The sequence below is a fragment of the Balaenoptera musculus genome, chromosome 14 (assembly GCF_009873245.2).
Source record: "Balaenoptera musculus isolate JJ_BM4_2016_0621 chromosome 14, mBalMus1.pri.v3, whole genome shotgun sequence".
In the NCBI taxonomy this organism is placed as follows: domain Eukaryota; kingdom Metazoa; phylum Chordata; class Mammalia; order Artiodactyla; family Balaenopteridae; genus Balaenoptera; species Balaenoptera musculus.
This window is the reverse complement of record NC_045798.1, coordinates 36,013,443-36,034,234: the sequence shown is the minus strand read 5'-3', so window position 1 is coordinate 36,034,234 and position 20,792 is coordinate 36,013,443. Positions and strand designations below refer to the sequence as shown.

The following is a 20,792-nucleotide window of genomic DNA, read 5'->3' as shown; positions in this document are numbered from 1 at the left end:
AAAAGTAAACCTTTTTCTATATGTAAAAATATAGAATAATGTTAAGTTTTACAAAAGAACAAAGGATAGGACTTCCCTGGTGGCACAGTGGTTAAGAATCCGCCTGCCAGTGCAGGGGACACGGGTTCGAGCCCTGGTCCGGGAAGATCCCGCATGCAGCGGAGCAACTAGGCCCGTGCGCCACAACTACTGAGCCCGCGTGCCACAACTACTGAAGCCCGCATGCCTAGAGCCCGTGCTCCGCAACAAGAGAAGCAGCCTCAATGAGAAGCCCGCACACCGCAACAAAGAGTAGCCCCTGCTCATCGCAATTAGAGAAAGCCCGCGCACAGCAACAAAGACCCCAACACAGCCAAAAATAAATAAATTTTTTAAAAAAAAAGAACAAAGGATGAAGTGATGTAGAATAATGGGAAGATGATGTTGGTTGTCGGGAAAGATGCATTTTAACAGAGAACTGAAGGATGAGAAGCCAGCCATGTAGGGATTGGTTTCAGTCAGAGGGAGAATAGGTATGAAAGCTCTGAGAAAATAACAAGCCTGGCATATTTGAGGAACTGAAAAGATGCTTGTGAGTCTAAAATATAGTGGGTAAGAGGGAGAAAGTCCCAAGAGGTGGTTGGAGAGGTAGACAGAAGCCATAGTATGCCCCTCCCCAAAATAATATCTTGCAAAAAAATTGTGAGATAGTGACACCAACTCATTGATATATTCATATAGAAAAGACATGTTCATTCTTATATGAACTTTCAGAGTAACCAAATAATTGGAGAAAGTTTTATATAGAAGTTCTTCTTTATAAAGTTCTTTATATAAGAATAAAGTATAAGAAGCATGATAAAATTAAAACTTCACATTTTGGCCACTCCTAATAAAATAATAGATTTAGGGAATAATAATCAATGGATACCCAAATGATTAGGTAAAAAGTTGAGGGGGAAACTTAATAATAATGGCCCCCCTGCTGTAGGAGGGGCCCCAATAAAGCCTTGCCTGAAAAAAAATAATAGTAATGATAATAATGGAAAGATCAGACGGACATTCCTGAACCCACTGATTAAAAAGCAGGATATTTGCTATTATGTGATTCAGTAGAGAAATAACCTGAATCTAATGAAGCTTCCAGTCAGCCTTTCTCAGCTGGGGTTCTGTGCAGGAAATAAGCACTGCAGAAAACTGGGTGACTTTTCCCCAGGATAGTTCATCTAACATTCTAGATGCGCAGGAAGGAGGTTAATTCATTGCATACAATAGATACCTTAAGGTATTAAAGCTTAAATCTCTCACGAATTTGAGACAGGCCTTCAATTTAACTCCAAGTGTACAGGAAATAAGGGAAATTTAGGAACAAGTTAAATGATGCCACCAGGAAGCAATTAGCCAAATCTAGAATGTCAAGAATGTAACATTGTACAGGACAAATGACTGGTTTTGTTAATAAATTAATGACATAAAAGAAGCATAGGGAGAAGGATGAACTGTTTGTTATAGAATAAAAGTAACTGAAAGGTATAACAATCAAATGCAAATTGTAGACCTTGTTTGGATATGGATTTTGAATCTTTAAAATGCAGTTTTGAAAAAATTGGAGAAATTTTAAAATCACCTGGATATTAGATATATTAAGAAATTGTGAATTTTTTGTATAACAGCATCACAGAGTTTATAGTAAGATAAATACACAGTTAGAAATGTATACTGAGGTATTTACCAGTTGAATAACATGATGTCTGAGGTATACTCTAAAACACTACAGGATGAAAAAAAAAGTGACAGCATATCAAAATAAGAGTGGGCAAAATGTTATTATATTATTTCTTCTGCTTTTCTGTAGGTTTGCCATAATTTTTATGGAAGATGGGAAACATTTTTCCAGTTTTTTAAAAGACCAAGTGAGGAAATTCCCGTCAAGCAGTATTAAAGTACATATTCTTGAGGCTGCCCTGCAGCTTCAGCACTGAATTAGCCTAGGACCTTACAGTTCTACAGAACTACAAATGATGTCATTAATTTGGATCTTGTTAATTAAGATTTTGTAGCAATTCAGAGGTGGTATAGGCTAAAGTTTCTTTTTTAGTTTTAGTTTATATTTAAGTTGTTAGTAATAGTATCATTTTCGTTAAAGTAATACATGTATATAAATGAATTGGTGTATAGATTTAGTGTTGTACTGTAAAATGTGAACCACACATGTAATTTAAAATTTTCTAGGAGCCATTTTAAAAGAAACAGCGAGATTAATTTTAATAGTATATTTTATTGAACACAGTGTACAAAATATTATCATTGCAACATACTGCAAATAGTAAATTATTAATGAGATATTTTAAATTCTTTTTTTCATACAAAGTCTTCAAAATTCAAAAGACAGCAAACCTCTATTAGGACTAGCTACATTGCAAGTGCTCTGGAGCCACACAAGGCTAGTGGCTACCAGATTGGACAGCACAGGTATTGAAAGAGCTCATGATGATGAAATCTTGCTCCTGTGTATCCTTACCCCATCCCGTTTCCCAGAGGCAACCTTTGTTTTAACTGTTCTGGTTATTCTGTTGTTGCCTCCGTTTTTTGTATACATTATGTCGGTCTTGTTTTATCAGCTTTCAGACAACACAGCCCACCCAACACCTTGGTGTGGAGGTCTGTCTTGCCTGGCCCACCTCATGACTTTTGGACTAAATTGTTCTGAATTATTTTAGAGCTTACCCTTTCTTGTGATTATTTAGTTATATTCTCTCCTGTAACCATCAACCCAGTCCTCCATGCTTTTTTCAAAGGTAGAAGGTGATAAACAACATATATTATTATAGCTATGTAAATATTTAGTGTAGGCAAAGTGTGTGCTAGGATTACATTTCCCTCTCTGTAAGGTTCTAATGTCATGACCCTTACTTAGGCCGCCAGTCAGTGTTCCAAGCATGAAAGTCAAATAAATCTTCTGTACTGTATCAGTTCTTAAAATCATGTTAAATTTTAATCCGGTTCTTATTTAGACTGTTCCTTGGATGTTGTTAACCTGTGTGGAGTTTCTAATTTTCTTTCTTTTTTCCTTCACTATGTAACTTGATCATGTATTCTTCCACCTGCTTTAGTAACTAGTAACCATGTAGGCCTTCTGGGTCCTCCTTGGCTGCTCTCTTGGGTTGAATCCATTGTTTCTTGGATTCCTTGTCTTTCTTTCTCTCATAACTTCCTTATGAAAAGTGTGTAGAAAGAAACTGGAGCCCTTGCATGTCTGAAACGGTCTTCCTTCTGCCTTCACATTTGATTGAGGTTTTCTGGGAATTACAGGATAGAAACAAGGCTGGAATATACTAAAGGAGAAGGTACTGGGAATAGTCGAGAGACAGTGGGACACAGTGCCTGGTGGAACCCTGGACTCAGTCAGAGAAGTCCAGCCCAAAACAGGAAGGATGGGAGCAGAATGGAAAAGGAGAGGAAACCTAGCCTAGAACATGCCAGATTTTCAACCCCAAACTTTGAGAGCTTTGTTCCCTTGTTGTTCCAGGAATTAAAGCTCCCACCAGGAAGTTAGATAATGATGGTAATTAGTTAGTTAAATGTTGGTATATTGGTTTCTGGTGTACTTGGTGGCACCCTAGAGGCTTGTCCATTGCCAGCATCTAGGGACTCGCAACCTACTGGTTGGCTCTCCAGCCGCACCCTTAAAGCAAAGCCTGTTTGTCCACGCCCCTGCTCCCACTGTCCCTTAAAATTCCCACTCAGAGAGGAGCCTTAATGGGAAAACAGTTCTATTTTTATAACAGCAGAAGAAATCCAGGCCAGCAGCACAGTCCTCTTTCTTAAATGTAATCGTACAACCAAGAGACATCACACATATGAGGGGAGTCAACAACATGTGAAGGGAGATCCAAGATAAATAGCAAAACCAACCCTGGAAGATGATTCAACCGAACTCTTTTAAAAACTGTACGTAATTTCTGATTAGATTGCAGAAGGAGTTATATTCATGAAACTAAGAGGGTATTAGGAGAAAAAAACAGCCAGGACAAGATTACAGATTACAAATACTGTTGCTGAAATTTAAAAATTCAAAGGACTAAGGGTGGGGGAAGCCAGGCGAGGAGGGGGAAAAACATTCAAAGGACTAAAGTAAAGGAAAGTTCCCAGAAAAATAGGGAAAATATGTGAAGAGAAAGGAGAGGAGATGTAGAGAACCAACTGAGACTATCAGGAATCCTAGAAAGAAGAAAATGGAGAAGAAAAATCATGTGGAAGAGAATTCCCAGGGATGAAAGGGTCCATTGAACGCCCAGCACAATGACCGACAAAAGATATACCAAGATAATTCATAGCAAAACTGTAGAATATCAAGAAAAGGAGGAGGAGTGTAAATGTTTTCATAGAGAGAGAGAAACCATATTGTCAGTACAGCTTTTGGCACACAGAAAACAAACGTCTAGCTTTGTGGTGGCAGGTGAGAAGATTTAGGTTGCAAATTTGGTGTATTCTAGCCTATGGCTTCCCTTTTGCATCCTGCTTACCTTTGGGAAATTTAAAATCCTTTAAATTTCAGTTTAAAATTTAAGTCACCGTTTAATTAGTAATTTCCTCATCCCCAGCCTCTGCCCCAGTCTCTGCCTGTTCTCCATAAATCACACCATATCAAAAATGTTAGAGCACTTGAAATTAAAGTATCTTTAACAGTATTGAAACAGTGATATATTTCATCCATACAATTGGAAACAAATTCAGTAGTAGGAAATAGTAACATAATGTGTGTGTGTTTATATGTTATTATTTATATTAGTATGTGGCTATTACCTATTTATATATTTATTGTTAGCTTTTATAGGGATTATATACCATATTTCATCAACTGTAGGATGTCAGTAATTATTAGAAACACGATTTTTCATGAAACATTAAAAGAAAACACTGCAAATTAACTCATGACATTATAAGGTAGATTTCAGAGATGTTAAATGTGGAAAAATGTGGATTTTAGAATCAACAAAATATACTTAGCAATATATACTATGCAATAGACTCATTTTCTTCAGTAGAGGCTTCAGTTTTCTAATTGATTTTCTACTAATAAAGATTACAAAATAGCTCTTTATCAAAATTGTGTGTCTTCTATTTGGAGATGGCAGTTCAGGGAACTATTATTAAAAAATAAAGTATATCTGAATAAGAAAATATCTGCATAAATATATACTAAAATGTTCATTCTGTTCATCTCTACGTGAATGGAATTGTGGATATTTTTAAGTGTTTTTCCTTTTGCTTGTCTTTGTTTTGTGACTTTTCTCTAATGAGCATTGTAATTCTTGTTAATTTTTTAAATGGTCATTTCATTTTAGGAAAGGGGAAAATAGGCAAAAATCTGCAGAATTTGGGTCTGGGATATACCATTCCAGAGAACTGTGCTACAAATTACTTATCCCTTCCTCTGTATATGTTAACTACTGTTTTTATGTTAAGCTTTTGTTTGTTTGTTGCATACATGTGAAAGAAGTGGTTATATACAAGGATTTAATTGTCTGTTATACCAAGAATTATTATAATTAGTAGAACATAGTTCCACTGGATACTTAACCATCCAGGTCTGATGAGGGAGTTACAGGAAAGGAAAACTTTGGTACTTAAAATTTACTGTGTTTTTTTTCCATTTTGATCAGGATTATAACCAAAACAGATGTGTGAGAGGTGACAGAAGAGGGGGCCATTGGTCTCCCTAAGAATGCCCTGCCTCCTGCAGCTCTGTTTCAGAAGACCAAGAGGGTGACTTACAGACGAATACTTCTGGGGATGATAACAAGTATCTAGACATGTATTTCCGTGTCTAGCCAGATGGCGCTGGAAGCAACCATTCAGTTTTGTGAATCTCACCGAACAATATGGGTTTACTGGAATTCTTCCAGTCATCATGCCCTTTGGTTGTCATTGTCTTGCAGATGTGTCAGAGATATGCAACTATGGTAGTGACTGCAAAACTGACACATAGCATTTATTAATCCTGAAGAAAAGTGTATGTACTATTTTTCAGTATGTTTATCATGAATATGCTAGAACTATTTCTTGAAAGCAAACCTTTTTATTACTTTTGTGTGAATTTATTTAACATACCTGTTATGTCTGTTGTGTTTAAGGAAAGTTCTAGAGGTTAGGTATTTAATTGTAAATATGCAGGGAAACTTTTAAGAATTCAGAATAAACGTAGACAAGCACAGGTATCTGGGAATTCAGATGTTAAGATATATGGAAAAACATTAAAGTGATGGGTGGACTTGTGACAGCAGTAGCATTTTAAATTTCTAAAGACTTATCCTGTATATATATGTGTATATATATATAATATGCAGCAGCAGCAATTTTATAAGTATTGTTTGACTTTATTAATACTAGATTATATAGTCTCAGCCTTAATTCTATGTTTACGTTATTTTGTAATTTTTTAGTACTATTTTTAAGGGGTTAAAGAAGTTGTATACTCCCTCATTAAGGGAATAAGGGTCTACTAGAAAGTTGCTGCAAAAACATTTGAATTGTGTATTAATTCATGCTAATGTATGTCAATATATGTCTTTGTGTCAGTCCAGGACTATTGGATTGTGAAGTTATTTTATAAGGAAATACTTTTGGTACAGTTTTGTGGCCCAGGAAATGTGTGTTTTTTAATCCTTTCTGACTTTACAGTGAGGTTAATAAAGAAGATTGTTTCTTCCCTGTTGAATAGGTGTGTTTTCCTTTTTTAAAATTTAAAACTCCATAAAAGTTACCTTGGTAAAATATTATGATATTTAACCTCTCTTTATAATTGGAAGTCATTTAACTGTTTTGTTGAAGAAAGATACAAAATGGCGGTAATAAGAATTAACTAAAAGAAAGATTGGATTCCTTGTAAGTAAAACTACTACTTATTAAGTGTTAAATATTAGTGCCAGAAAGGTAAGTTTCACCTTCTGAGTTTTTTAACTTTTTGAGGTTATGACTTGGTTACTTACAGTCATTATGAAATGGGTAGGATTAATATTTTTAGTATGTAACTTTCACATAATACTTTTTAGTAAAAAAAGTTTTAATTTCTATCATTTTTCTACTGTCATAATGTCTTTTCAGTTATATCTGCTAAACATTTTCATGGTATCATCTCTTCATGGTAATGTAATTATATTTATAAATTTACTTTTATACATGTTAATTTCATATTATTTCTCATTTTTTTTTTGAACACATAGTACCTCCTTTGACTTCAAAAAGAGGTTGCTTCTTTTTAGCAGGTATATGTTTAGGGATAGGTTAGCAGCATTAAAATTCATGGTAGGACACTTGGCCTTAAAATATTAATTATCTTAAATATAAGATAAAGTTTCTCCACCTTATGCAAGCAGTTATTTCATTTATGAATTCATCAATAACTTGAGTATCTGAAAATACTATTTAAGTATTTTGGAGAGAGATCAAATCAGTGTTAAAGAATCGCTATCCCAAGTGACAAGCAATAAAGAGACATTAGTTATATTTTTTTAATGTTAGGAAGCCTAATTTCAAAGTAAAATAATGTCTGATAATATAAATTGCTAGTATTCTGACTCTTTAGACCACACTCCAATAAAACAAATAACATGGACTAGAAAATATTTATATCTTTGTGTAGTACCATATTTAAATCTTACTAATAGAATTTGCTTACATCTTTTTCACTTGTGTTTCTCCTCAGTTATTCTTAACCTCTTGTTAAATTCTTGGTGGAAATGGAACATAGCATTTCATTTTTCTATGTTTTCATTTTAGTGGGAATAAAAAATTATGTACCTTGACCTATTTATTTGATATTCCACTGGTGAAGATTTGAATTTTTTATTAGGTATAATTAAGCATAATTGGAATTCACTTTTATACTTTATACAAGACCATTCGTTATGTTGGGCTAGAAATTATAGGATGATATTTAAAAGAGGAATCTTTTACTTTGTATTTCTTCTGATTTCTCTAGTTCTGTGATATATTGATAAATGACTACCAAATTTAGTGAAAAAATTTACTTCCATGTTTTTGTAGACTAGAATTATGTCTTGATTTGTTAAGCATATTGCATATTTCTCTTCTTCAGTAGTTTTGCAGAGTGAATCTCTTGTACGAAGAATTGCTGGGAGTTCCCTGGTGGCCTAGTGGTTAGGATTCTGGGCTTTCACAGCTGTGGCCTGGGTTCAATCCCTGGTCGGGGAACTGAGATTCTGCAAGCTCTGGGGTGCGGCCAAAAAAAAAAGAAACAGAAAAAGAAACTGCTGACAGTTCAACAGTGATCCCTGTATCAAATATTAATGAAAAGTCAAAAGAATCATTTTAAAAAACCAATCATATGTGTTTAAAAGTAATAATATAGGGCCTCCCTGGTGGCACAGTGGTTAAGAATCCGCCTGCCAATGCAGGGGACGAGGGTTCAAGCCCCGGTCCGGGAAGTTCCCACATGCCGTGGAGCAACGAAGGCCGTGCACCGCAACTACTGAGCCTGCGCTCTAGAGCCCGCATGCCACAACTACAGAAGCCCGCGTGCCTAGAGCCCGTGCTCTGCAACAAGAGAAGCCACCGCAATGAGAAGCCCACACACCGCGACGAAGAGTAGCCCCAGCTTGCCGCAACTAGAGAAAGCCTGCACGCAGCAAGGAAGACCCAACGCAGCCAAAAATAAATTAAATTTAAAAAAGTAATAATATATTGAGCTTTGGCTACATTTGTGTTAAATGTTCATGTGCTGATTGCCTGATGTTTTTATAATAGAATATAGATTATCCTATTGGTTAGAATGGAGTGCCAATTTCATAAGACATTTATAAATATGATTTTGGGGATGTTTCAAAATGTAAAATTAAAAAGTAGTTGGCCTTAGTTGTTTGAAATACAGAATGGTTTTTATTGGAACATTCATTAATTTAGCAAATACATATATGTGCTTTTTGCAAACCAGTGTATCTGACCTGTGGAAGGAGATAATAGCTTCTATATGCTGAGTAAAACATTTACATATATTCTTTTCATACATGTTTGATCCCCGAGCTAAGGAAGCATTGTGTAAGCTCTGCCTATGCTAATCTAGGCTTTAACACTTACCCGCTTTATGGCTAGGACAAATTATTTAACCTGTCTGTACCTCAGTTTTTCTCATCTTTAAAATGAGGATAATTGTACCTATTTTGTAAGGTTGATTAATAATCAAATGAAAAGGTTAGTTGAATGATTAGTATAGGGTCTGGCATTTGGTGAGTTTCCAATGGATATCACTTTCTTCCCTTTGTTAGGCAATTACATGGACAGATGATATGATCACTAAATCTGACTAGAGGTAAGTGTGAATTGCAGAGAGATGACGGAGCATGTGACACAAACTGGGCCTTGATGGGTATGTAGGATTTATGTATGCTGCAGTTTGGGGAAGGAGGGAGGAGCTGAAAGGACACTATAAGGGAAGACAATGAGACAAAAGACAGCATGTCTTTGGAAGGAGCTCAGTCTGACTCCAGTGCAATGGGAAATAAAATTAGATCTAATTTGAGAGCAGACCTCTAAAGCTTTGGGCTTTTAAGGAAATAATCAGTACAAGTAACTACAAGTTTTCCAGCAGTCCTAATCAAACCTATGCTTTAAGAATTAAGTGGGGGCCAGGGGGGAGGGGGGTTCCCTGGTGGCCCGGTGGTTGAGAATCCGCCTGCCAATGCAGGGGACACGGGTTCGAGCCCTGGTCCGGGAAGATCCCACATGCCACGGAGCAACTGAGCCCGTGCGCCACAACTACTGAGTCTGCGCTCTAAACCCTGCAAGTCACAAGTACTGCTCCCTCGAGCCTGGAGTCCATTCTCTGCAACAAGAGAAGCCACCGCAATGAGAGGCCCGTGCACCGCAATGAAGCGCAGCCCCCGCTCACCACAACTAGAGAAAGCCTGCATGCAGCAACGAAGACCCAACGCAGCCAAAAATAAGTTTTAAAAAAGTGGAATTCCCTGGCGGTCAGTGGTTAGGACTTGGTGCTTCCACTGCAGAGGGCACGGGGGTTCAATCCCTGCAGGGAACTAAGATCCTGCATGCTGCACGGTGTGGTCAAAAAAGAAAATTAATTAATTCCATGATGATGTTTGTTTAAAAAAAAAAATGTGGAGGGAGATCAACTTTTGCTAAGACAACCTGAGGAGCTCTGCTGACCCTGCTCCCCAGTAGCTGGTGAGAAGTATTAAAAGCATTTAATACTCTTGGAATGGTCCTAAGGACAAACAGTAAAAACCATTTAAAACCTCTTGGAATGGTCCTAAGGACAAACAGTAAATGAAGAAACATCTATTCAAGAAAATCGATGAAAATTCTGTAAGAAAGTTTAGGATCTGTGGCATTTTAAACCAAACCTTGTTGTCCCCCTCCCACCTCCCAGCTCAGCAAGGTGGAGACCCCAATCCAGACTGGTGCAGCCAAGGACCCTGTGCTCCCTTGCCTCTCCATCTCCCAGCCAGAGGACTTGCTTTCCAGGAGGAGCAAGACTTCAGTGGTTTCTTACCGTACCCACAACTGCATTTTGCTGAAAGCTAAGTCCCAGGTCAGTGTGGTCAAGAGGTGTGGGCTGTCTCCTTCCTCCCCGGCCCCACTTGTGGGATGGAGGCTCCACCTTGGACCTGGCGTGCTGAGAATGGTGGAGCCTTGCTAGCCCTTCCTCTAGCTCATGAGGTGGTGGTTCCACCCCAGGAGAAGCAAGCCAAGAGGATCTTGGGCTACTGCCGCCTCTACCACGTTTAGCTCCTAGGGCACAGGTGTTACTCAGAAATTTGCCATCGTTCCCAGCTCCAGAGCCCTGGCTCTGAGATTTTGTTTGGGAGGGAGGAGGGGAGATAAACATGTCAAACAAATAGCTCCTAATCACTTCGCAAAGGAAATGGCTTTGTTCACAACATGGAGAAATCTAAACCTAAGAGCATTCTCAAAAACAGTGGAGGTTGTATAGGGAATTGGGAAGAGGTCCATGGAACTAATGAAGATACAGTCTATAGGCTGGCTAGTTTTCAGGAGAGAATGGAGCAATAAGACACCTGGAAGAAGCCCTCCTTGGGTTAGAACAAATATCAAACACCTCAGAAACTTCCATCCCCATCAAAAAAGCCATACTTTAATTAAATTAGTTTGTGCAGGAATTTTTGCTCTGGGCATTGATATAAATTATTTAGAGCAGTCAACCAGCTATTAATGGAGTTTGACAGCTGGTTGTAGGGTCGAGGAAAGAGAAGAGAGTCCTAACACCACCACTGTTCTCCCAGAGTGACTGTGGGGGCACACCTAGAGCTGTGCCTCGCTGAAGAGGAGCATCCAACTTAACACTGGGGGATGGGGTGGGGCACAGATTTCACTAAAATAATCCAGCCAGTCACTAAGTAAGGAAATAAGTCCCAGAGGATGGTGAACCAGTACCCAAAGTTGCTACAATATGTTATCTAAAATGTGCCATTTCCAACAAAAAAATTAGGAGATGCAAAGAAATTGGAAAGTATGACTCCTACATTGGAAATAATGAAGGCAGCAGAAACTGCCTGTGAGAGCTACTAGTTGTCAGATTTAACAGAAAAATATTTTGAATTAGCCCTTATCAATATGTTCACAGAACTAAAGGAAAACTTGATTAAGGAATTAAAGGTGCAATGACAATGTCTTATCAAATTAAGTATATCAATAAGAAGAAAAATGTTAAAGAACTACATGGAAATTCTGGAGTTGAAAAGTACAATAACTGAAATAAGCAATTCACTAGAGTGACTCAACAGTAGATTTAAACTGGCAGAAGAGAGAATTAGTGAACTTGAAGATAGATTGATAGAGATTATGCAGGTTGAACAGAGAAAAAAGAATGAAGAAAAATGAGCAGAGGCTAAGAGAAAATGTGCAAGAATGAAGTAGGCAGACGTATTTTTCAGTTTCACAATTTACTAGAAAGCAACAGTTATCCAGACAAAGAGAGTTCAGAAATAAACCTATGCTTCTATGGTCAACTGATTTTCAGCAAGGGTGTCAAGAATCAACGAAAGGGAATACAATCGTCTTTTTAACAAATGGTGCTGAGACAACTGGACAGTCACAAGCAAAAATTAAGTTGGATCTCACGTCACACCATGTACAAAAATTACCTCAAAAAGTATCAAAGACCTAAATAGAAGAGCAAAAATTTTAAACTCCTAGAAGAAAACATAGAGGTAAATCTTCATGACCTTGGATTTGGCAAAGAATTCTTACGTATGACACCAAAATCAAGAGCAACAAAAGGAAATGAGATAAATTGGATTTCATCAAGATTAGACAATTTTGTTTCAAAGCATACTATCAACATGAAATGACAACACAGCAGAATGGGAGAAAATATTTACAAATCATATACCTGATAAGGGACATACCTAGAATATATAAAGAACCCTTATAACTGAATAATAAAAATATAAATGACCCAGTTTAAAAATGGCAAAGGATATGAATAGACATTTCTCCAAAGAAGATACACAAATGCCTAACAAGCACATGAAAAGATGTGCAACCTCATTATTCATCAGGGAAACACAAAACCACTATGAGACACCACTTCACATCCACTAGGATGGCTATAATCAAAAAGTCAGATAACAGCAAATTTTGTCAAGAAGGTGTAGAAATTAGAAGTCTCATGCATTGCTGGTGGGAATGTAAAACGATCCAGTCACTTTGGAGAACAATCTGAATCAGGTGGTTTCTCAAATGATTAATCATAGTATTACCACATGACCCAGTAATTCCATTCCTGGTATACGCCCAAGAGCAATGAAATCATTTGCCCACACAGAAACTTGTACATGAATGTTATAACAGCATTACTCATAATAACTAAAATGTGTCCATCAAGGAATTAACAAAATTTTTAATATCCACACAGTGAAATACTATTTGGCCATAAAAATGAAGAAAGTACCTATACGTGTTACAACATGGATGAACTACAAAAACATTAAGTGAAAGAAGCCAGTCACAAAAGACCACATACTGTATGATTCCACTCCTGTGAAAATTCAGGAAAATCTATAGAAACAAAGATTAGTGGTTGCTTAGTGGTGGGGTGGGGGATGTCTAGGAGTAGGGTTCTGATAGCCAAAGGATACAGAGTTAACTTTATGGATTGAATTGTATGCCCCCCAAAGATCCTGAAGTTCAAACCCTAGTACCTCAGAATTTGGTCTTGTTTGGAAATAGGGTCTTTACAGAGGTAATCAAGTGAAAATGAGATCATTAAGGTGGGCTCTAACCCAATGTAACTGATGTTCTTATGAAAAGGGAAACTTTGGACACAGACACTAACAGAGAGAAGATCGTGTGGAGACACATGGGCAAAAGATGGCCATGTGATGAGAATGATGCATCTACAAACCAAAGAACTAGAAGCTAGAAGAGGCGACGAAGGTGTTACAGACTGAATGTTTGTGTCTTTCTCAAATTCACATGTTGAAACCTATTCACAAACGTGAGGGTGTTTGGAGGTGGGACTTTTGGACGATGATTAGGTCATGAGGGTTGAGCCCACATGAATGGGATTAGTGCCTTTATAAAAGGGACATCAGAGCGATCCCTTACCCCTTCTACCATGTGAGGACATAACAAAAAGGGCTTTCTGTGAACCAAGAAGCAGGTTCTCACCAGATGCCAAATCTGCCCACACCTTGATCTTGGACTTCCCAGCTTCCAGAACTGTGAGAAATAAATTCATTTATGAGCCACCCAGTCTATGGTATTCTCTTATAGCAGCCTAAGGAGACTAAAACAGAAGATTCTTAGAGCACGGCACTGCCAAAACCTTTATTTCAGACTTGTAGCCTCCAAAACCGAGACAATTTATGTTGTTTCAAGCCACCTGGTTTTTGGTACTTTATAATGGCAACCCTAGGAAACTACTACCAGAGGTGATAGCTAAGGAATATAGGGTTTCTACATGAGATGATAAAAAGGTTCCAAAAATGACTGTGGTAATGGTTGCACATGTTTGTAAATGTACTAAACCCACTGCATTGTAAACTTTAAATGGGTCAGTTGTATAGTATGTGAATTATATTTCAATTTTAAAAATAAATGAAATAGAAGACTAAAAATTCATAAATTTGTGTAAACTGAACAACACATTTTTTAACAACCAATGAATCAAGGAAAAAATCACAAGGGAAATCAGAAAATACTTAGAGACTAATGAAAATGAAAACATAATGTACCAAAACACATGGAACACAATGAAAGCACTGCTGAGGGGGGAAATTTATAGCTATAAATGCTCATATTAAAAAACAAGAAGACTGAAATCAACACTCTTGTTTTACAACTTGAAGATCTAGAAAAAGAACAAATGAAACCCAAAGCTAGTAGAAGGAAGGAAATGATAAAGACCAGAGTAGAGATAAGTCAAATAGAGTATAAAAAAAGAGAAAATTAATGATATCAAAAATTGGTTCAAAATTGACAATCTTTAGCTAGATGGACTACAGAAAAAAGACACAAATTACTAATATCAGAAATGAAAGTGAGGACTTTACTAATGATTCTAGAGAAATAAAAGGGGTTATAAGAGACTGCTATGAACAATTGTATGCCAAAAAGTTGGATAACCTAGATGAAATAGACAAATTCCTAGAAACTGTGCTAAACATATTCCATTATTTCTAATCACAACTCTGTGAAACTGTTTTAATTCGTTGAAAAGAACAATAGTAATTGTGCACAGAGATAGAACCATCACTATGGCATAGGGTTTGCTGCTTACTCTGGGCTTGTTGAGATGAAAAGAATAGTGGTAAGGTTCTCCCCTTGGCAGCCCCAGTTTTTTCATCCATCTCTAGGTTATGCATCTAGGGGTGCAGTTGATGGGTTTTAGGGTATGTGACTGTTCAAATGTAAAAAGTAGTGCAGAACAGTTTTTTTTTTAATTGATTGGTTGATTGATTTTTGGCTGCATTGGGTCTTTGTCACTGCGCATGGACCTTCTCTAGTTGTGGCGAGCAGGGGCTACTCTTCATTGTGTGCTCAGGCTTCCCATTGCGATGGCTTTTCTTGTTGCGGAGCACGGCTTCTAGGCATGCGGGCTTCAGTAGCTGTGGCGTGTGGGCTTCAGTAGTTGTGGCTCACAGGCTCTAGAGAGCAGGCTCAGTAGTTGTGGCGCACGGGCTTAGTTGCTCCGCAGCATGTGGCATCTTCCCAGACCAGGGCTCAAACCCGTGTCCCCTGCATTGGCAGGAGGATTCTTAACCACTGCGCCACAAGGGAAGCGCCAGAACTGTTTTCCAAAGCAGTTGTACCAGTTTACACTCCCATTAGCAGTGAGGGAGAGTTTCTCTCCGCATTCACACTAGCACTTGGTATTGTCAGGCTTTTAAATTTTAATCTGGTAGTACATAGTGGTATCTATTTGCATTAGATATTAATTAATTACTTAGGTATTACTCTGCACATCCATGATTATTAATGAGGCTGAACATATTTTTCATTGGCCGTTTGCGTTTCCTTTTCTGTGAAGGGCAGATTGCCCATTTTTCTATTGGATTCTTTTTCTTTTTTTTTTTTAAATGTCACTTCCTCAGAGGGAACTTATTATTTTTTAAAATTAATTAATTAATTTATTTATTTTTGGCTGCATTGGGTCTTTGTTGTTGGGTCTTCATTGCTGCGCGCGGACTTTCTCTAGTTGCGGTGAGCGGGGGCTACTCTTCCTTGTGGTGCGCGGGCTTCTCATTGCGGTGGCTTCTCTTGTTGCGAAGCTTGGGCTCTAGGCGCACGGGCTTCAGTAGTTGTCGCTTCCGGGCTCTAGAGCGCAAGCTCAGTAGTTGTGGCGCACGGGCTTAGTTGCTCCACAGCACGTGGGGTCTTCCCGGACCAGGGCTCGAACCTGTATCCCCTGCAGTTGCAGGCGGATTCTCAACCATTGCGCCACCAGGGAAGTCCCTGGATTCTTTTTCTTGTTGATTTGTTCATTTGTTAAATCAATTCCTCTATCAATTCTTTATCAGTTATATGTTGCAACATGTGAGAGAGCTTGGAGGCACCTGGAAAGCTTCAGAGAACGAATGACTGCCAAGGTCTCATAGGTGAAGTTGAAGTTCTCCAGGCGTGGAGAAAATTCCACACAGAGAACAGTTTATGCAAAGATTATACTTGCTCACGGGCCTCCAATCAAACATAACTAGAAAAAAAGTAAAAGAGGGAAAAGACCTGCTCTTCCTCCTCAGGCAAATTAGATTTGTTTCTGGATCAAACACTCCTGTTTTAGAAGGCTAGTTTTAATGTAGACTAAATGTATTTGGTGGATTTGTGTGTTTCTCCAGTCTGGCCTTTACCTCTGCACCTTGCCTTTGAAGGTTCATCTATGATAAAGCATGACATATCTCGGGGGCGGGGGGGGTGGTGTAAATTGGAGGGTTTCATCCTCTAAGCAAAATAGTTTCCATTTCCAGACTTGCTTCCTTTAAAGGTTGGAAGTATCTTAAAGAAATATTTAAAACCCCAACTTAATGAGATTTTTCATAATGAATCTGTCCTCTGAAGACATCATTTATTTGTGTTTCCCTGGGAATCATTTAGGAGCAGCAGTTCAAAGCTTGAAATGGATTTTCCTTTTATTTGTTATCTCTAGAGTTGACAGATCTCTCTAAGCTGTGATTTGGCAGCGCTAGGTTCTTAATTCCAGCTTTTGAAAAGCACAGTGAAGATAAACTGTAATTCTGAGGCGATATACATATGAAACCTTATTTGGCCCCTCATTACCTCATTCATTAGGGCGGGAAGGGCTCTGGCCAGAGATCACATGCTTTGGCCGAGGAAGAGGGTGACTCTAATTTTGTTTTCTGACTGACCGGGCCTCAGAGTGGGGTGGAGAAGGGCTGAAAATAGTCATTTCTTGGCTGCATGGGTCCATTTACAAGTGAGAAAGAGAAACAAGCTCTCCGGAGGTTGGCCTCACCAGTTACAGTGGATGTGATGTGAGCGGAGTTGATTAAAGCCCAAGGAAAATTGCAGAGGATTAGATTTATTCAAATTGTTTATATTTGTTAAAAGATAAAACTGAAATGTACTCTTCTGTTCGAAGTTTGAGTTTTCAACTTTTGTCCAAGTTCGCATCCCCAGATCCCAATTCTCACCCAGTGTAATGCCCCTTTCCCCCTAGTATATTATGTATGTTAATTTGATCCACTGTCTTACAAAAGTTAGACACCTGTTTGCTTTCTTTCATTCATTCAACAAGTATTAAACAAGTTATTAAACAAGTATTATGTGCCAGGCACTGTGCCAGTTATTATGGACAAAATAAGACAAATCAATAGTTTTTCTTCAACAAATCTTTAAGTGATGGTGTTGGAGGTCAGAATTGATGTGACTTTGGGGAAGGAAGGGTTAATGATTGCAAGGACTGTGAGGGGCCCTGAGGGCATGTTTTGCTTCAGGATCTGGGTGCTGCTTATGTGGCTGCCTTCACTTTGTGAAAAATTCAGTGAGCTGATCACATTTTATGCACTTGTTGGCAAGAATGCTATCCTTTGATAAAATTTACATTAGAAAACCACAGTCCACAAATATTTATTTTTTAAAAACCTTTATGAAATTGGAATCCCCAGGAGGAAAGTGAAGATTCTTTCAGGGTTGAAAAACATAGGAACTGAATTCTGGTGCCTGTTTTCTAATGTCCTTCCTATTTCTCCCAGGAATCCTGGCGCCACTTTGCCCCCAAACAGCACTTTGGAAAGCATAATCTCAGAATACTCAGGAAATAAAGTTTTTTTTTTTAATTAGATGTTATTATTTGTTTGTTTGTTTGGCTGTGCCGGCTCTTAGTTGCGGCATGCGGGGTCTTGTTGCTGCATGCAAGATCTTGCTGCAGAGTGCGGGATCTTTATTTGCGGCATGCCGGATCTAGTTCCCCGCCCAGGGATCGAGCCCAGGCTCCCTGTATTGGGAGTGCGGAGTCTTAACCACTGGACCAGCAGGGAAGTCCCGTATTTTGTTTTTATATTTTTAAAAGATGGGGAAAAACGTGAGAATGCAATAAAAAACGAAGGCAGTTTCTTCCTTGACCCCTCAACATTCTCTGAATGTGAAACTCTGGTCTCACATTGTAGTTACCGTTAGTCAAAAGACATTAGCAACTTTTATCTGCTCATGGCTGATTATTTATGTTGTTTTAGTCTCTTCAACCAATAAGTGTTCAAAGATGTCAGTGGGTTTAGATTGTGAGCTGCCCTTGAGTAGGGTCTTCCTTGCTCTGCACTATTTAAAGGAGCTGTGGCCGGGCTGGAGCACTTAAGAAGAATGTAGCCACGGCACTGTGTTCTTCTTCCGTAGCTCTTGCGGATGAGTTTTAAAGTGATTACGTCTGAAAAGACAGAGCCAAGGAAAGTTCATGCAAATAACCAGCTTCATCAACAACCAACTAAACAAACCAAGTCTCCAGTGCCTAATCAACTTTCTAAAATATAATACGTCACCAAAATGCATGAGGCAGGACTTCCCTGGTGGCGCAGTGGTTAAGATTCCGCCTGTCAATGCAGGGGACACGGGTTCGAGCCCTGGCCCAGGAAGATCCCACGTGCCGCGGAGCAACTAAGCCCGTGCGCCACAACTACTGAGCCTGCGCTTTAGAGCCCGCGAACCACAACTACTGAAGCCCGCGTGCCTAGAGCCTGTGCCCCGCAACAAAGAGAAGCCACCGCAAGGAGAAGCCCGCACACCGCCACGAAGAGTAGCCCCTGCTCGCCGCAACTAGAGAAAGCCCATGCACAGCAACGAAGGCCCAACAAAGCCAATAAATAAATAAATAAATAAATTTATAATAAATAAATAAATAAAATGCACGAGGCAGTAACAGAACAGAAGCACTTGCCCTGAGTAAAGTTATGACTTGCAGCAGTCCAGTTCATTCCTATTTTCTGATTTTGTTATTTGCATTGATCGTTACTAATGTTTTATTCAGCTTTTATAAACACTATGTTGGTGTTAAACAGAGTTGTGATTTTCAGTTCATTTTAGGTCCTTAGAGTGACCATATAATTTATTGTCCAAATCCAGGCACTTTTGAAGATGAAAGGAGACACTAAGGATAATTAACAGTGTCAACTGATCCACAACAGGAGTAACCTGAGACTGGCTCGGGCAAATCAGGACATCTGGTCACCCTACCTCTCTTTAGATGAGGGGAAAAAAGAACTAGAGGTTTGTTTGTTTTTTCCACCAGCCTATATTGTACTTTTTAACAGTGACACATCCTCATCCTTTCCTCATGTTCATTACCCCTCAATCCCAACTGGCCTCCCCAACTCACCTATCTCCTGGCTACTTTTTTTTTTTAACTTAATTAAATTGTTTAAATTGAAATATAGTTGATTTACAATGTTTCAAGTGTACAGCAAAGTGATTTAGTTATACATATATATAAATAAAATATATATATTCTTTTTCAGATTCTTCTCCATTATAGGTTATTATAAGATATTGAATATAGTTCCCTGTGCTCTACAGTAGGTCCTCGTTCATCTGTTTTATGTATAGTAGTGTGTATCTGTTAATCCCAAATTCCCAGTTTATCCCTCTCCTCCCTTTCCCCTTTGGTAACCATAAGTTTGTTTTCTATCTCTGTGAGTCTGTTTCTGTTTTGTAAGTAAATTCATTTGTATCATTTTTTTTTTTTTTTACATTCCACATATAAGTGATATCATATTTGTCTTTCTCTCTCTGACTGACTTCACTTAGTTTGATACTTTCTAGGTCCATTCATGTTGCTGCAACCTCCTGGCTACTTCTAAGGCCACACACTTTGGTTTAGCTAATCTACAAGCTGGCCCCTGTCTCTATTTATTAAACACATACAGTGTACAAGGTCACATTAATTGCTCCTTCCTCTCTTGCAAATCACATTCGGTTTTGATATTATAGCTGATTTAAAAGCAAAGCAAAACAAAACAAAAAATGAAACACTCAACTCAAACCCACACTTCTCTATGGTCTTTCCTAATTAATACTGAACTTTTCTGATTGCCTCAAGCTCTGCTTCTTTATCATAACCTAGGTACACTGCTTTTACTATGCAATATTTTATTTACTGAATGTAACTTTGTACGTATTAGGTCATTTCATACATGTGTGTTTTGCTTTCCAGCCAATTAAGATGATAAAGAACTAAATCTTTTTTTCTCTGGCTCACATATTGCCTGGCAGTGTTCCATACGCAGAACTTCCTCAATATGCTTACTGATGAAACAAATCTTTTGATGGCCACAAAATTCCAAGAACTTTGCCTTTTCCCCCCAGATGTAATATTTTCTTACTGTTCCCAGACTTAAGTTGAAATACAGTCTATCTTTATTATTCACAGATTCTATATTTTGTGAAGTTGCCTCTTCACGGAATTTATTTTTAACTACAAAAGCAATACTTGCAGCACTTTCGTGGCCATTGGTGAAACTGAGCAGAGTGGCAAAAAAGTTGACTTGCCCAACTGTGCACATTTCCAGCTGAGGTCCAGCAAGGCAGTGCTCTGCCTTCTTGTTTTAGGTCTCATACTGTAAAGAAGTATCCTTTTCATGGAAAATTGAATTCTATGCTTTTTGCATTTTTGTGCTTTTTGTTGGTGATTTCGTTGTTTAAAATGGCCCCCAAGCGCAGTGATGAAGCCCTGTCTTGTGTTCCTTAGCTCAAGAAGGTTGTGATGTGCCTTATGGAGAAAACATGTGTTTGAGGTAAGCTTTGTTCAGGCACAAATTACAGTGGGGTTGGCTGTGAGTTCACTGTCAATGAATCAGTAATAAATATCA

At 38.3% G+C, this 20,792-nt stretch overlaps 1 protein-coding gene across 2 annotated transcripts in view; it reads left to right on the top strand.

Annotated features, from left to right (window-relative positions):
* SMCHD1 (structural maintenance of chromosomes flexible hinge domain containing 1) overlaps positions 1–6,700 on the top strand; it is a 134,657-nt gene extending 127,957 nt beyond the window's left edge. For both annotated transcript variants that reach the window (XM_036874911.1, XM_036874912.1), the window contains one exon: positions 5,646–6,700. In XM_036874911.1, the coding sequence (XP_036730806.1) occupies positions 5,646–5,670 (25 nt within the window). In that variant the 3' untranslated portion in view covers positions 5,671–6,700. The remainder of the gene's footprint in view (positions 1–5,645) is intronic.
* The last annotated feature ends 14,092 nt before the right edge of the window (positions 6,701–20,792 follow it).